Source organism: Natator depressus, chromosome 1 (genome assembly GCF_965152275.1).
Source record: "Natator depressus isolate rNatDep1 chromosome 1, rNatDep2.hap1, whole genome shotgun sequence".
NCBI classification, from domain to species: domain Eukaryota; kingdom Metazoa; phylum Chordata; order Testudines; family Cheloniidae; genus Natator; species Natator depressus.
In genome coordinates, this window is record NC_134234.1 from 240923837 (window position 1) to 240937192 (window position 13356).

Consider the following 13356-nt stretch of genomic DNA (forward strand, 5'->3'; position numbering starts at 1 on the left):
ACAGCTAGGGCACTCTGGGGTCTGAAATTTCAACACCCTTGAGCAATGTAGTTATATCGATCTAAATGTTTAGTGTAGACCAGGCCTGGGTTGCTGAATTGTCCTGAGCAGAAGGGCCGGCTGGAAAAGCTTGAGTTCGATTTTGTGAAAAATATTGAGGTTTTAAAACTTGTTTTCATTTCACATCAGACCAAAACTTGACTTCTTGAATTTTTTCCACAAACAACGTGTGAGAAAGAGACCCACCCCAAAAGAGCCAATAGCTTGGTAGTTAGGGCACTCACCTGGGACGTAGAACAGCCAGGTTCAAGTCCCTGCTCTGAATCAGGCAGAGCAGGGACTTGAACTTGTGTCTCCTACATCCCAGCTTGTCCTAACCACTTGGCACGCGTACGTGCGTCACTCTCTCTCATGTTGACCAGAAATCCCATCCTGGATATGAGAATCCTTCCCGACTGATTAAACTTCAAAGCCAGTATGTTTCCACAAAGAGTTTTGCCTTTCAAGTCAACAGGAGCAGTCCCTGAGTAAGAACTGCAGGGAGTAGTACAAAGAGAATCCCAAACTCCAGCAGGACAGACCTAATTTGAAAAGGGACCTTCTGAGCAGATGATTGATGACATAATTGGTCTTTATTTCCAAATGAAAAGCTGGTTTCTTATTTCAGGCTACATTAAGGGCACTAGGTCAGGTTTTTGAGCTAAACCAATTTACATCAGCTAAGCATCTGGTTCTCTATTCACAATAAGAGACAACTAGATAAAATTTAATGAGCTCAAAAACTATTTTCTTTGACAGAAAATGTGTTAACTTTTAAATAAATTATTCAGCTAATCATTGAATGATTGGTTAACATTTGGGTCCATTTTCCTTCTCTCCCTTGCTGTCACCATAAAAAAATAATGTACTGTACAGATTCACTTCATTACACTTTTTGATTCCAAGACTTCATTTTGAGCAGACTCCTATCTGAAGTGTTTCCAGATAACATGGACTTTTGTATGCCTTTATTACAGCTATTTTGGAAAGGAAACAGTTATGTGTTTATTATTTAGCATTGTAAAGAAAAAACCCTATAGAATTTAATAGGGATTAAATCAGCAAGATTTCATAGAAATTACTCTAAAATATTACATAATTTGGCAGGTAATTATTATTTTCTATAGGGGTTTTTTTATAACCACTTCGTAGAATTCTATAGTAAGGATATAATTTTACATTAAATGTTATAAGGAGGTTTAAAAAGAAACAAAACGGAGATCATTCTATATTACATATGATATTCCTTTACAAATAAAAATTACAATTACAATCCATTTGACTGAGGTTATGTCTACACTACAGCCTATGTCACTTAGAGGTGTAAAGAAATCACCCCCAAAGCGAAATAAGTTACACCAACATACATGCTGGTGTGGACAGCGCTATATTGGTGAGAGAGCTTTTCCTGCTGATATAGCTACCGCCTCTCGCAGAGATGGTTTTATTACACCGCTTGGAGAGCTCTCTCGCATCGGCATAGAGCAGGGGTGGGAAAACTACAGCCCATGGGCCAAATCCGGCCCATGAACCATTTTAAGCTGGCCCGTGAGCCAAACCACATGGCTCGGCCCCACTCCGGCCGGGGGCCGGACCATGCAGCTCCCGGAAGCCGCGGCATGGTCCCCTCTGGCTCCTACGTGCTCCAATGGGAGCTGCAGGGGCGGTGCCTGCGGATGGGGCAGCATGCAGAGCACCTGGCCACGCCTCTGCATAGGAGCTGGAGAGGGGACATGTCATTGCTTCTGGGAGCCGCTTGAAGTAAGTGCTGCTCGGAACCTGCATCCCCATGCCCCGACCCCCTGCCCCAGCCCTGATCCCCCTTTCCCGCTCTCCATACCCCTCGATCCCAGCCCAGAGCACCCTCTTGCACCCCAAACCTCTCATTCGCAGCCCCATCCCAGAGCCCACATCCCCACCTGGAACCTGCACCCCTTCCCACACCCCTGCCCCAGCCCTGATCCCCCTCCCGCCCTCCAAACCCCTCGGTCCCAGCTCAGAGCATCCTTCTACACCCCAAACTCCTCATCCCCAGCTGCACTCTAACCCCAATTTTGTGAGCATTCATGGCCCGCCATACAATTTCTATTCCCCGGTGTGGCCCTTGGGCCAAAAAGTTTGCCCACCCCTGGCAAAGAGTGTCTTCACCAGAAGTGCTGCAGCAGCACTACAGGTGTAGACAAGCCCGAGTGGATTATTTCTATTAAATGACACTTTTTTTTTAATTTCTGATTTTTTTTCCACCTCAGCTAAGACTTCCATACATATTTTGGACCTCCAGATTATTTTATTTCATCTTTGATCACAAGAAATGTTTTTTTAAGATTTGTTTCTTTAACCTAATTTATCACAATAACAATAAAACAAAGCTTTTTAGCTTTCCCATTAAAGCTAACATGCAAGTGGTAGTAATCATAGTAAATTCAGCCTTTCCCTGAAACCATTTGTGTGTGGCCAAAGTGCAATGTATTTTTCAAAGGCATGTTTCATATTCAGTTAAAGCAGCTAAGACTAGTCTAGACCAAAAGCACCATGAGCTAATTTTTTTCATCTTTGCAGAATTACTTGGCTCTTATTCCTACATGTTTATTGGCTTTCACCAAAATATCTGGCACTAGCATCTCATCATTTCTTGCTTGTGTTATTTTTATTTCTCTTCAGCGTGTTTAATAGTAATGGGCAAAGCAACAAAAGTTAGAAGTCCATGTTTGGATACACATCTGAAAGGCTGAATACTTACAACGGTTATCATTTTATAGCACCTTATTCACCCAAAGCACTGTACAGACGTGAACTAATTAACTAGATGGATAAATATTATCGACATCTGACAGATGGGGCAAATGAGAAAGAAAGCTGGTGTGACTTGCCCACGGCTACATACAGAGTCACTGGCAGAATCAGGATTAGAATTCAAGACCACCAAAATCCCAACCCTGTGCTTATTCCTCCAGATCACAGCCTCCGCTGAAATCCTGGAGCGGTTAGCATTGCTCCATTAAAGTCAATGGAGATACACCAATTGAGACTAGTTTCAGAGTAGCAGCCATGTTGGTCTGTATTCGCAAAAAGAAAAGGAGTACTAGTGGCACCTTAGAGACTAACCAATAAATTGGTTAGTCTCTAAGGTGCCACTAGTACTCCTTTTCAATTGAGACTAGCTGAGGATCTGGCCCATTTTCAGATTACTTGCTGTCAGTGACACCTGTGCAATGCCACTGCCTTCACAGGGTATAGAGAGGTATATCTGAATGGCCCTTGTAATCATGCTGATTGATGACTCACAAGGAATAGAATCCCGCTCACTCCCTCTTAACTTTATCAGCTCTGTACAGCTAACAGGAGCATAAGAGCACTAAAAATGTTTTTTTTAGTAAGTAAATTAAACAGATACAGTTGGGAATACACACACAGACTCTGGCCAGGCCTACACTACTGCGGTAAATTGATCTAAGCTATGCTACTCCAGTTACATGAACAACATAGCTGAAGTCAGCATAGCTATATCCACTTACCGCAGTCTACACTGCCCTGTGTCGACGGGAGATGCTTTCCTGCTGACTTACCTTACGCTTCTCAGGGAGGTGGAGTACAGAAATCAACGGATGAGCGCTCTCCACATCTTCACCAGACCACCGCATCGACTGCAGAAGCACTGATTTAGCTCCATAGTGAAGACATGCCCTCTGACTCAGCAAAGCAGCCAGGCATTTGCTTCACTTCATGCACTGAAATGCTTAACTGCTTTGTTGAATAAGTTGGGTGAAATTCTTGCCCCACTGAAGTTAATGGGAATTTTGCCACTGATTTCATTGAGGCCAGGATTTGACTCTAATTGGGGTGGGGTGGGGGAGGATCTTCTATTAGCAGAAGTTATATCAACACTCAGTATCTGATCTAATATTAAAGGAATGCGAGACAAGTGGGAATTCAGATCCTCAAGCTTGACTGACATATGGGTTTTAAAAAAGTGAAAAAGTGTAGCAGGGGGAGTGAAAATGCATAACATTACATCCAGTGAAAAATGAATCAAGGAAGAGAATAATGCCAAAGGCAGGCATATTATAAAACCCTATCTTCAAATTATTGCTTTGCGGGGGAAGGTAAGTTCTCTTCAGAATCATTCAGGGTCACAATCTCATGAAAATTGCAAAATTGCACAGACTTCATTACCATAATATGGATCAGTTTCTAGTGTTTAATTAGTATATTGCAAATGTTAATGGATGGGATTATACCAGGGGTCGGCAACCTTTCAGAAGTGGTGTGCCGAGTCTTCATTTCTTCATTCTAATTTAAGGTTTTGTGGGCCAGTAATACATTTTAACATTTTTAGAAGGTCTCTTTCTATAAGTCTATAATATATAACTGAACTATTGTTGCATGTAAAGTAAATAAGATTTTTAAGATGTTTAAGAAGCTTCATTTAAAATTAAATTAAAATGCAGAGCCCCCCGGTCCGGTGGCCAGGACCCGGGCAGTGTGAGTACTGCTGAAAATCAGCTGGCGTGCCGCCTTTGGCACACATGCCATAGGCTGCCTATCCCTGGGTTATATTAAGTGAAGTGGACACATTAGCAAGGATAGGCAGCAATTTGCTATATTGTTGTTTAAAGTACAGCATGTAAAAACAAAAGCTTCACGGGGCACTTGGTCTTGTATGAATTTTTAAGAGGCTGATACAAAGAGATTGATCCTTTTGAGAAACCTAGACCATTTTGTCTAGATACTGACTTTCTGGTAAGGTGGCAGAGACATTTACAAGTATTGATCTTACAACTTACCATGGTGTACTTCTGATTCAGTAAATAAACATGGCTAAAAGGCATGCATAGACTCTGGCAGAACCATGCAACCTGCAAGGCAGAGAGTGCTCCTCTTTAACAGCTCCTGACTCTGTAAGTGCTCCTCAGTGGAACAATTGGACACACAAAGTGTGACGGTGAACACCTCTGATGCCTATTGATTCACCGCTGCAGGGATAACGGGATACAGTTTACTCTCAGCTGGGCCTAAGGTGGTAGTTGCAATGGACGAAGGGATGCTTAGAGGGATGCATAGTCAGATGGCAGAAATTCTGCCACTGTGCTGCTGGGGTTCAACCACTGGAGAGCAGCTTTTATTTTCATCTTGGGCTCCCTAGGACCCCAAAGCACAGGACTCCACTATCAAACGCTGCCTGAGAACGTACTGAATCAGTGATGTAATCAAAATCTGCAAGCAGGACACTTGTTATTGTAATTGATGCATCAGGTCACAGGACTTCTCCTTTTGATGTAAAAGGTCAGTTTCCTGTCCTATCATCTGCATTCCTCCTGACTGGCTATATAGTTTACTTCTAACAGAACTTTCATCACTTACATTTCTGCAAATATATGTCTGAAAGCAAAGCACATACACAGGAACTAGTGGTGACCTGACTGATCCTTAGTTGATCATATCACACTTTCTTCAATAAATATGTGCAACTTTCAACACTTTCATTTAATTTCATCTTTGTTTTTGTCATTCATGATTCAAAATCCATGGACTGCTAAACTGGGAAGGTTCTCATGGCTGGTAAAAATAGTCAGTGACATAACTATTAGCCAGGAAGAATAAGTGATTGCTTCTGGTGTTTAAACTTTGTAATATTTAGCACACAGGCACTTGATCTGGAAACTGTGCACACACTTAGCAGGCTCAGGTGGTTGGCTATTTTTAGCAGGGCAGTTTTCTAAAAATCTGGAAGCAAATTAGAAAACAAATGTGTTTGTAAATAAACAAACAAACAAACAAAAACCCACAGCCAGGAGCCACTGAAATGGGAGTTGTGCAAAAAGTTGAGCAAATCAGAGAAATTGCTCCTACAGTAAGGGTCCAGTCCTGAGAGGTCCAGAGAACCCACAACTCCCATTACAGTAAATGGGAGGTCAGAGTGTTTAGCATCACATCAGAGGTGTTCACCGTCACACTTTGTGTGTCCAATTGTTCCACTGAGGAGCACTTGCAGAGTCAGCGCTAAAGATCCAGGTTATGTTCAGTTAGATTCTTCATGACTAGGAACAATAAGATTAACTGTTCCTTTCATTTTAAATGCAATTGTGATGTTTTGCACTAAGTGGACCAGATTTTCAAAGTGACCAGCACTAGCAATTAGAGCCAGATTTCCAGAAGAGGTCAGCATTCAGTGTCCTAAATCTTCTGAGAATCTGGTCACTTATTTTGGTGCCTAAATGGGAACGGAACTTTTTTGAAAATCTGTCCTATGAATTCTATCCTGCCCCAATCTACACTAATGTTTACAGCTGGTTGGGAAACTATTATCCTGTGAAAACTTTTAACAAAAAATTTAAAAAATCTTTTTGATTTTTTTCAGGCTTTTGAAGATGTACACAAAGCCCTGGAAGGCAGGGTCAAGCTCTACAACTAGTGCATGATCAAAAGGTTGTACAATTCCCTGTTTTTCTAAGTCAAATTAAATTAATGTGGGGGTAAAAATCCTAAAACATTTCCTTTTTGGTTTACAAACCTTTTACCTAAATCCTCAGGTCTTTATTCACTACACTTGAAATTTTGCCCGTGTAAGGACTGAATAAAACTGCGTAAAGAGTTCAGGATGTGATCCATGGATTGCAATATGCACAACTGTGACACGCACGCAAATATTTATAAAAGGCTTTCATTTCAAAAGGGGGTGGAAGAGCACTTTTAAATATAACCAAGAATGATACAATCATCAATGTGTTTTCCACACACTGAGTCAGCTTTCTCGCCTCAAAAAAATCTTTCAAATGGGGTGAAATATTTCAATTTAGTAATTGATGTTAGAGCAAAAATAGAACAAAACTCAAGAAAAGTATATTGCATTTGGCAAAATGCAAGCAATGAAACAGTTGCTAAAGAATGTTTCAAATAAAGAACACCGCCCCTCTTTCTCTTATATCCTCAATATTATGTGCCAAGTTCCTCGGGGTGGGGGAGAGGGGGTAAATAAAGAGATGTCATTGTGGTTTCACAATAGTTTTGAATGCTCATGGAAGGCTAACACTCCCCCATCCAATCTGTTTATAGAGAGAGACAGAAAGAGTGCTCACTGGTATTCAATAACTTTGCAAGCAGTAAATTTAGTTCTCAACACCCTCGTGTATATAATTTTTTGAGCATCCTTCCTTCTCCTACAAAGAATCTGGTGACAGAGAGCGAGAGCTGTCCACACACTTTCTTTGAGGTGACAATTAACGGCCATGTTAGTTCTTCATTTTAAATTTCAGTTCAGTGGCCTGCCACCTGGGGTGAAAAAATGTTGTAAATGAGGAAATGAATGGTCTCTAGTGGTCTGAAAACAGAACAGGACCCAGGGACTCTGACACATACTCACTCTTAGTGTTTACCATTTAACCCCTCTGCCTCAGTATCTCCTCCTAAAAAAGGGAGTCACTTTAATTACCTACTTCACAGGTTGTATGTTTGTAAAACCCATAGAAGGATGAAAAACATTATATAAGCAGCATTCCTATGCACATATTAAATATGCTCATATTCCTTCCACAAAGTCCTCCTGGAGCATTGCCTATTTGTCCTCCTTCATTACCACAAACTTCAAAAGGCATGTTGTGATATCAATAATCTCATCTGGAGAAGAGCTAGATGCTGGCGTCTGCAGAACTTCAAGCCCTTGCTCTTTCCACAGCCAGAAAAGTGAGAGAACAACACGGCAGTGTGTTAGAAGCAAGCTGGTCTGCTTGTTTCTCAATATCTATTTTAACAGCTTTGATGTGTTTCTCCATTTAAAATAATGGACAGTAACAAGAATCACGAGTTGTGGTGATGATTCCCAGAATAACTCAGAGGGCCAAATCTCACTCACCTTACTCATGTGAACAGTCTCATCGAACTCAAGGGGGTTACTTCTGTGAATAAGGTAAACAGGATTTGGCCCATAAAACAAACTGATATAATAGGAGGCAGGAATACATCTCAGCTATGTAAAACTATAGACTCTGGCCCCAGTCTATCAAAGACCAGAGAGTAGGCCTACTGAAGTCCATGGGACTACTGATAGGCATAAAATTAAGTAGAAACACGAGCCTTTGCAGGATCAGGACTACAGAAAATATTTTTCCGGGTTTTCTGTTTTTATTTGCTTTTTCAGCAATCCAATTTTAAAAAGTAGGGGGAAATAAAGCAGTTATTTCAGCGTAAAGCAATCTGGGGTGAAGCTTAGGGCCATCAGCTCTGTAAGTTCAATCACCATGAAAGATAATGGAAACTGAGTATGCACCTGATGGTAAAACTGAGCTTTTAGAATGTAAACATATGGCTACAATGCTATGAAAATGTAATTCTATTTATGGCTGGATCAAGCAGGCAATCACCAGTTGCATCTTGGATGGCTGGCCTTTCCTACTGCTTCAGCCTTAGATCTGGATATGATGGAGATACAAGGAGTAATTCAAAACTATGCTGCTTGCAAGAGCAGCAAGAAGCACCAGAACCCCCTAGCAGCTAGTCAGTCTAGACTGTAAATGGTATCTAGGTGGAAACTAGGGTGAACTCAAATTTAGAGTTACAGTTGAGGAAGGTATGGGAGTCTTCCCCTACCCCCACCCACTAGACTATAAACTCTTTCATAGGCCTTGATCCTGCAATTGATAGTGCATGGGCAATGGGACTGTGTGGGTGAAACAGTCCACCTGCAGCAGCAGAGACTTAAATTACCAAACTTTTTAGGAGATGGACCTTGTCTTCCTTTGTGATTATACTGAATCTAGCACAATGAATCCCCTTGGCTATTAGTAATATATAAATAGTAATAATAATGGTTAACCCTATAAATACTGTGCTTACATTAGAGAACATGGACAATTTAAGTTGACAATATTGCTTAGGGAAACAGCACAATTCATGCAAACACAAAAGGACAACGTACAAGAAACAACATGCTGCTTCCCTTTATACAGATACTTTCAACCACATTCAAAAAAATTTGTAACAGTGGAATGGAAATAGCTTTGATTCTGCCAAGTAGCCTGCCTTGACAGGCTACATATTTCCTGTGTTGCTGCTCAAAAATTCAAATGTATATTGTGCTTGGACAAAAAATAAATAAAATATAATGTCTGAATCACAATAATAGGCAAAAAATAAAAAAAAACCTTACCTGCTTTTACAAAATGGGTGAGAGGGTCTCATTATAAAGGAATTCAATTGCAATAATTACCTTGGCATGTAAAGGACTCGCTCTGCCACCACAAACCCCACCCTGAAGAAGAGGTTGCTGGCTGGGATAAATGGGAAAACCAGGAACAACAAGCCAACTAAAACTTCTCTATGTTCCAGTTTCTGCAACAACACAATAGTGAAATGCATGTGAATGAAAAAGAAATCCAACTTCCAATCAACATTAAGTTGCCCCTCTTCCATTTTCAGATTCTTATTAATAAAATAAATTAATCAGATTAATGATTGATCAATGTACTGCATTGAAAACAGGAATTATTCCACACTGCAGTTCCTCTGCATTTACATATTGTTTGTGTATTGTACAGTTGACATACCCATAACACATGTTTACTGTTTGAATTACACAAACATCAGATACAACACAGTCTGTATTACTCTTGGCAACATTTCTGAGGTCAGTTTTACTGTACATCGATACTTAAGATTGTAACTTTCTGAGGTAATTTACAGGCAATGTGCAACTGAAGTATTATATATGAAAAATAGTGGGGGTGTACACATAGACACACATGTCTGTGTTCAGTCTCAAGTCTTTACAATTAAGAAGTGGCAGCTATATCTGTAATGTTCTGTATGAAGAAAATTAACCCAAAACTGCACATTAATATAGTCTTTTTATCCCTTTGGAGAAAATATCTAAAATTTTAATTATACTTTATCATACAAGATACTTATGTCCAATACAGTGTTCAACATTTGAGGCATTCTGTACATTAATATTAATGTCTTTGGTCCATACTGCTGTTTTTAATGTTTGCTTGCTATGAGTGGAGAAATGAAATTGTCACATGTGATTTTGTCAAAACTATTGTGATTTGCACAGCTGCTCCAAATACTTCCAGACTACAAAGGCCTCAGTCCTGATCTGGAGGGACCACAGCCTTTAGAGATGAAGGCTAATTCCATTTCTCTACTAGCTCCAGTCCATTTGGATGAATCAGTTTGTAATGTCTGCTGTTGCTCACTAAAGATCAAACTAAGGTAAACAAACTCACTATTTAAAAGCTGAGAATTTAGGTTTCTTTAGATGAAAGAACAGAATTTAGTTAGTTAAATCACCCAGTCTAGACATTTGTGCTTTCTTGTGCTGGCCAATAATACCCTAGTTTAATCAGTCGTTGTTGTACCATGCCTAAATGATGGGGAATTCATTCTGAGAGGTCTAGCTTTGTAACATTTAAAAGGCAGATGCAAATTGACTCACTTAGTCTTTTCAGCTTTTCTAATCATTTTGGTCTATTTCTCAGTGCTGGAGAGCCTATTTGCCTTACAAAGCTTTACATGAAGGGATCTAAAAATGGAAATATCAAACAAGGCCTATGTAGCAGTATGCAGCCCAGCAAAAGACCTAAGGCCAAATTCTGCTCTCACTTACACCAGTACAATCTGCTTTGGCACTGCACTGATGTAACAGACATTGACCCATGGCTTAACAATAATTGCTAGATTTCATCACATATGCACTGTAAGTATGTTTATTGAGTATATAACACTTGCAGTGCTACAAACAAATTGACTGCAACGGTTCCTTATGTTAAGTGCCTAAGCTCCCATATACAACAATATTAGCAAGTAGAAGTAAACACCACATCAAGCTCAATACTGATTACTCTTCCCACAGACTCTACTAGACTGACCAGACAGCAAGTGTCAAAACTGAGACAGGAAGTGGGGGGTAACAGGTGCCTATGTGAGAAAAAAGACCCAAAAATCGGGACTGCCCCTATAAAATCAGGACATCTGGTCACCCGAGACTCTACCTTTTACAAAAAATTTAGATTCATGAAATTTGCAGTTACCACACTTCGCAAAACTCGTGAGAAATCTCTGAAGAAAGAACCACCACAGCACTAGCATGAATTGTGCAATGCAGGAGGAAGACACTTTTTAATGGAGGGGGGAAAAAAACACTGTCTAAATAAGTAACCAAGAGGAAGATGAGGAGTCTGAATTATAGAATTTTCCTTGTCACAGATGCAAGAGAAAGCAGTACGATATCACTACATTTTTTTAAAAAAAGGATCAAGTTGTTTTGTAAAATTTTTCACATTAGAAAAAAGTCCATTTATCAACAATAAAACTTCGTCTGAAAATGCCAACCAGCACCAGTTGCCACAAGGATGTTGTACAATCACAAATGGGAGGGGAAGTGATCCGTGCAGCTGTCCACAGGATCGAAGGTGGTCCATGAGAACCTCTCCATCAAGATTTTTCAATTATGAAAAATGTTTGAGACCCACTGAACTAAGGTTCACAACTTCATTATAGGGAAGGGAAATCTTGTTATCCTCATTGAACAGATAGGGCACAGAGAGGTGAAGTGACTTGCCCAGGTTCAGAAAGGATGCCAAAGGCAAATTTCGGCATACAACTCATATCCCTGGCCTCAGCTGTAAAAATACTCTCTAAAAACTAAAATGCACACTCATCTTACCCTCTTTTTAATACACTTAAACAGACACCACCATCCTGCAAGAATTTTGCATAGGGCCCGCAATAAAACATTATGAATTTGCTTTGTAGCCACAGCAGCAAAGTTAGATACACTGTTCACAGAGCTGAGACTGAGATCAGTCCATTAAGTTGATGAACAAAGAGATGTATTGTAAGGACATGGAATTACAAGAACAATCAAATTCCATTCAAACCACAGGAAGTAGAAAACAAATAAATTAAACGTACGTTGAATGGAAAAGGGTAAGATACATATATCAGTTAGGCTGAAGTGGGCGATCTGATCTCCTCACTTCTCTGTATAAAGTATCGCAGCGCTATCCGGATGCCAGGGAGCCTTGGTTATTCAATCCCTCTGGCGGGGTTCACAAAGAGTGGCAGAACAAGCATCTACCATCACAGAGGGGCACAGCACATGTGCAAAAGAGCCCAGTGACACTATCATCAATATTGTGAAAACACCATGCTGCTAGTTACTTCTAAAATAAATAACATTACTTGACAGCTAACAGTGCCCTTTTTAAGGAAGTCAGCTCAGGCTGAAGAGTTCATTGAGAGGCTGGTTCCTGAAGGCCTTTAGGTCTGAAAGTATTAAAGTCAATGTTATTTGACTCCATGTGAACTCTCGCTTTACAAGGCAAAACTTAGGGTCAAAATTCTTTTAAACTCCTTTAAATTCTTCTACTCACTTGTTTTACCCTCGTGTTGTGGAATAACATCCCAAAGGCAGTAATGAATCAGTCTACTTTTCTGCAGAGGAACCGAAGAACATTTTTACCTCTCTGTCAGCATGGCAACAACAAGGAGCCTGGTGGCACCTTAAAGACTAACAGATTTATTTGGGCATAAGCTTTCATGGGTAAAACATCACTTCTTCAGATGCATGGAGTGAAAATTACAGATGCAGGCATTATATAATGACACATGAAGAGAAGGGAGTTACCTCACAAGTGGAGAACCAGTGTTGACAGGGCCAATTCGATCAGGGTGGATATAGTCCATTCCCAATAACATATGAGAAGGTGTCAATTCCAGGAGAGGCAAAGCTGCTTTTGTAATGAGCCAGCCACTCCCAATCCCTATTCAAGCCCAAATTAATGGTGTTAAATTTGCAAATGAATTTTAGTTCTGCTGTTTGAAGTCTGTTTCTGAAGTTTTTTTGTTCAAGTATAGCTACTTTCAAATCTGTTATAGAATGTCCAGGAAGACTGAAATGTTCTCCTACTGGCTTTTGTATGTTACCATTCCTGATGTCCAATTTGTGTCCATTTATTCTTTTATGTAGGGACTGTCCGGTTTGGCCAATGTACATGGCAGAGGGGCATGCAGGCACATGATGGCATATATAACATTAGTAGATGTGCAGGTGATTGAGCCTCTGATGGTTTTGCTAGAGTAGATATGGGGACAGAGCAGGCAACAAGCTTTGCTACAGGGATTGGTTCCTGGGTTAGTGTTTCTGTGGTGTGGTGTGAAGTTGCTGGTGAGTATTTGCTTCAGGTTCGGGGGGGAGGGAGGCTGTCTGTAAGCAAGGACTGGCCTACCACCCAAGGTCTGTGAGAGTGAGGGATCGTTTTCCAGAATAGGTTGCAGATCATTGATAATGTGCTGGAGAGGTTTTAACTGGGGGCTGTGCGT

At 40.5% G+C, this 13356-nt stretch overlaps 1 protein-coding gene across 2 annotated transcripts in view; it reads right to left on the bottom strand.

Moving 5' to 3' along the window:
- Positions 1 to 13356, bottom strand: part of TMTC1 (transmembrane O-mannosyltransferase targeting cadherins 1) — a 176495-nt gene that overhangs the window by 77712 nt on the left and 85427 nt on the right. For both annotated transcript variants that reach the window (XM_074939267.1, XM_074939276.1), the window contains one exon: positions 9242 to 9363. In XM_074939267.1, coding sequence (XP_074795368.1) covers positions 9242 to 9363 — 122 coding nt within the window. The remainder of the gene's footprint in view (positions 1 to 9241; positions 9364 to 13356) is intronic.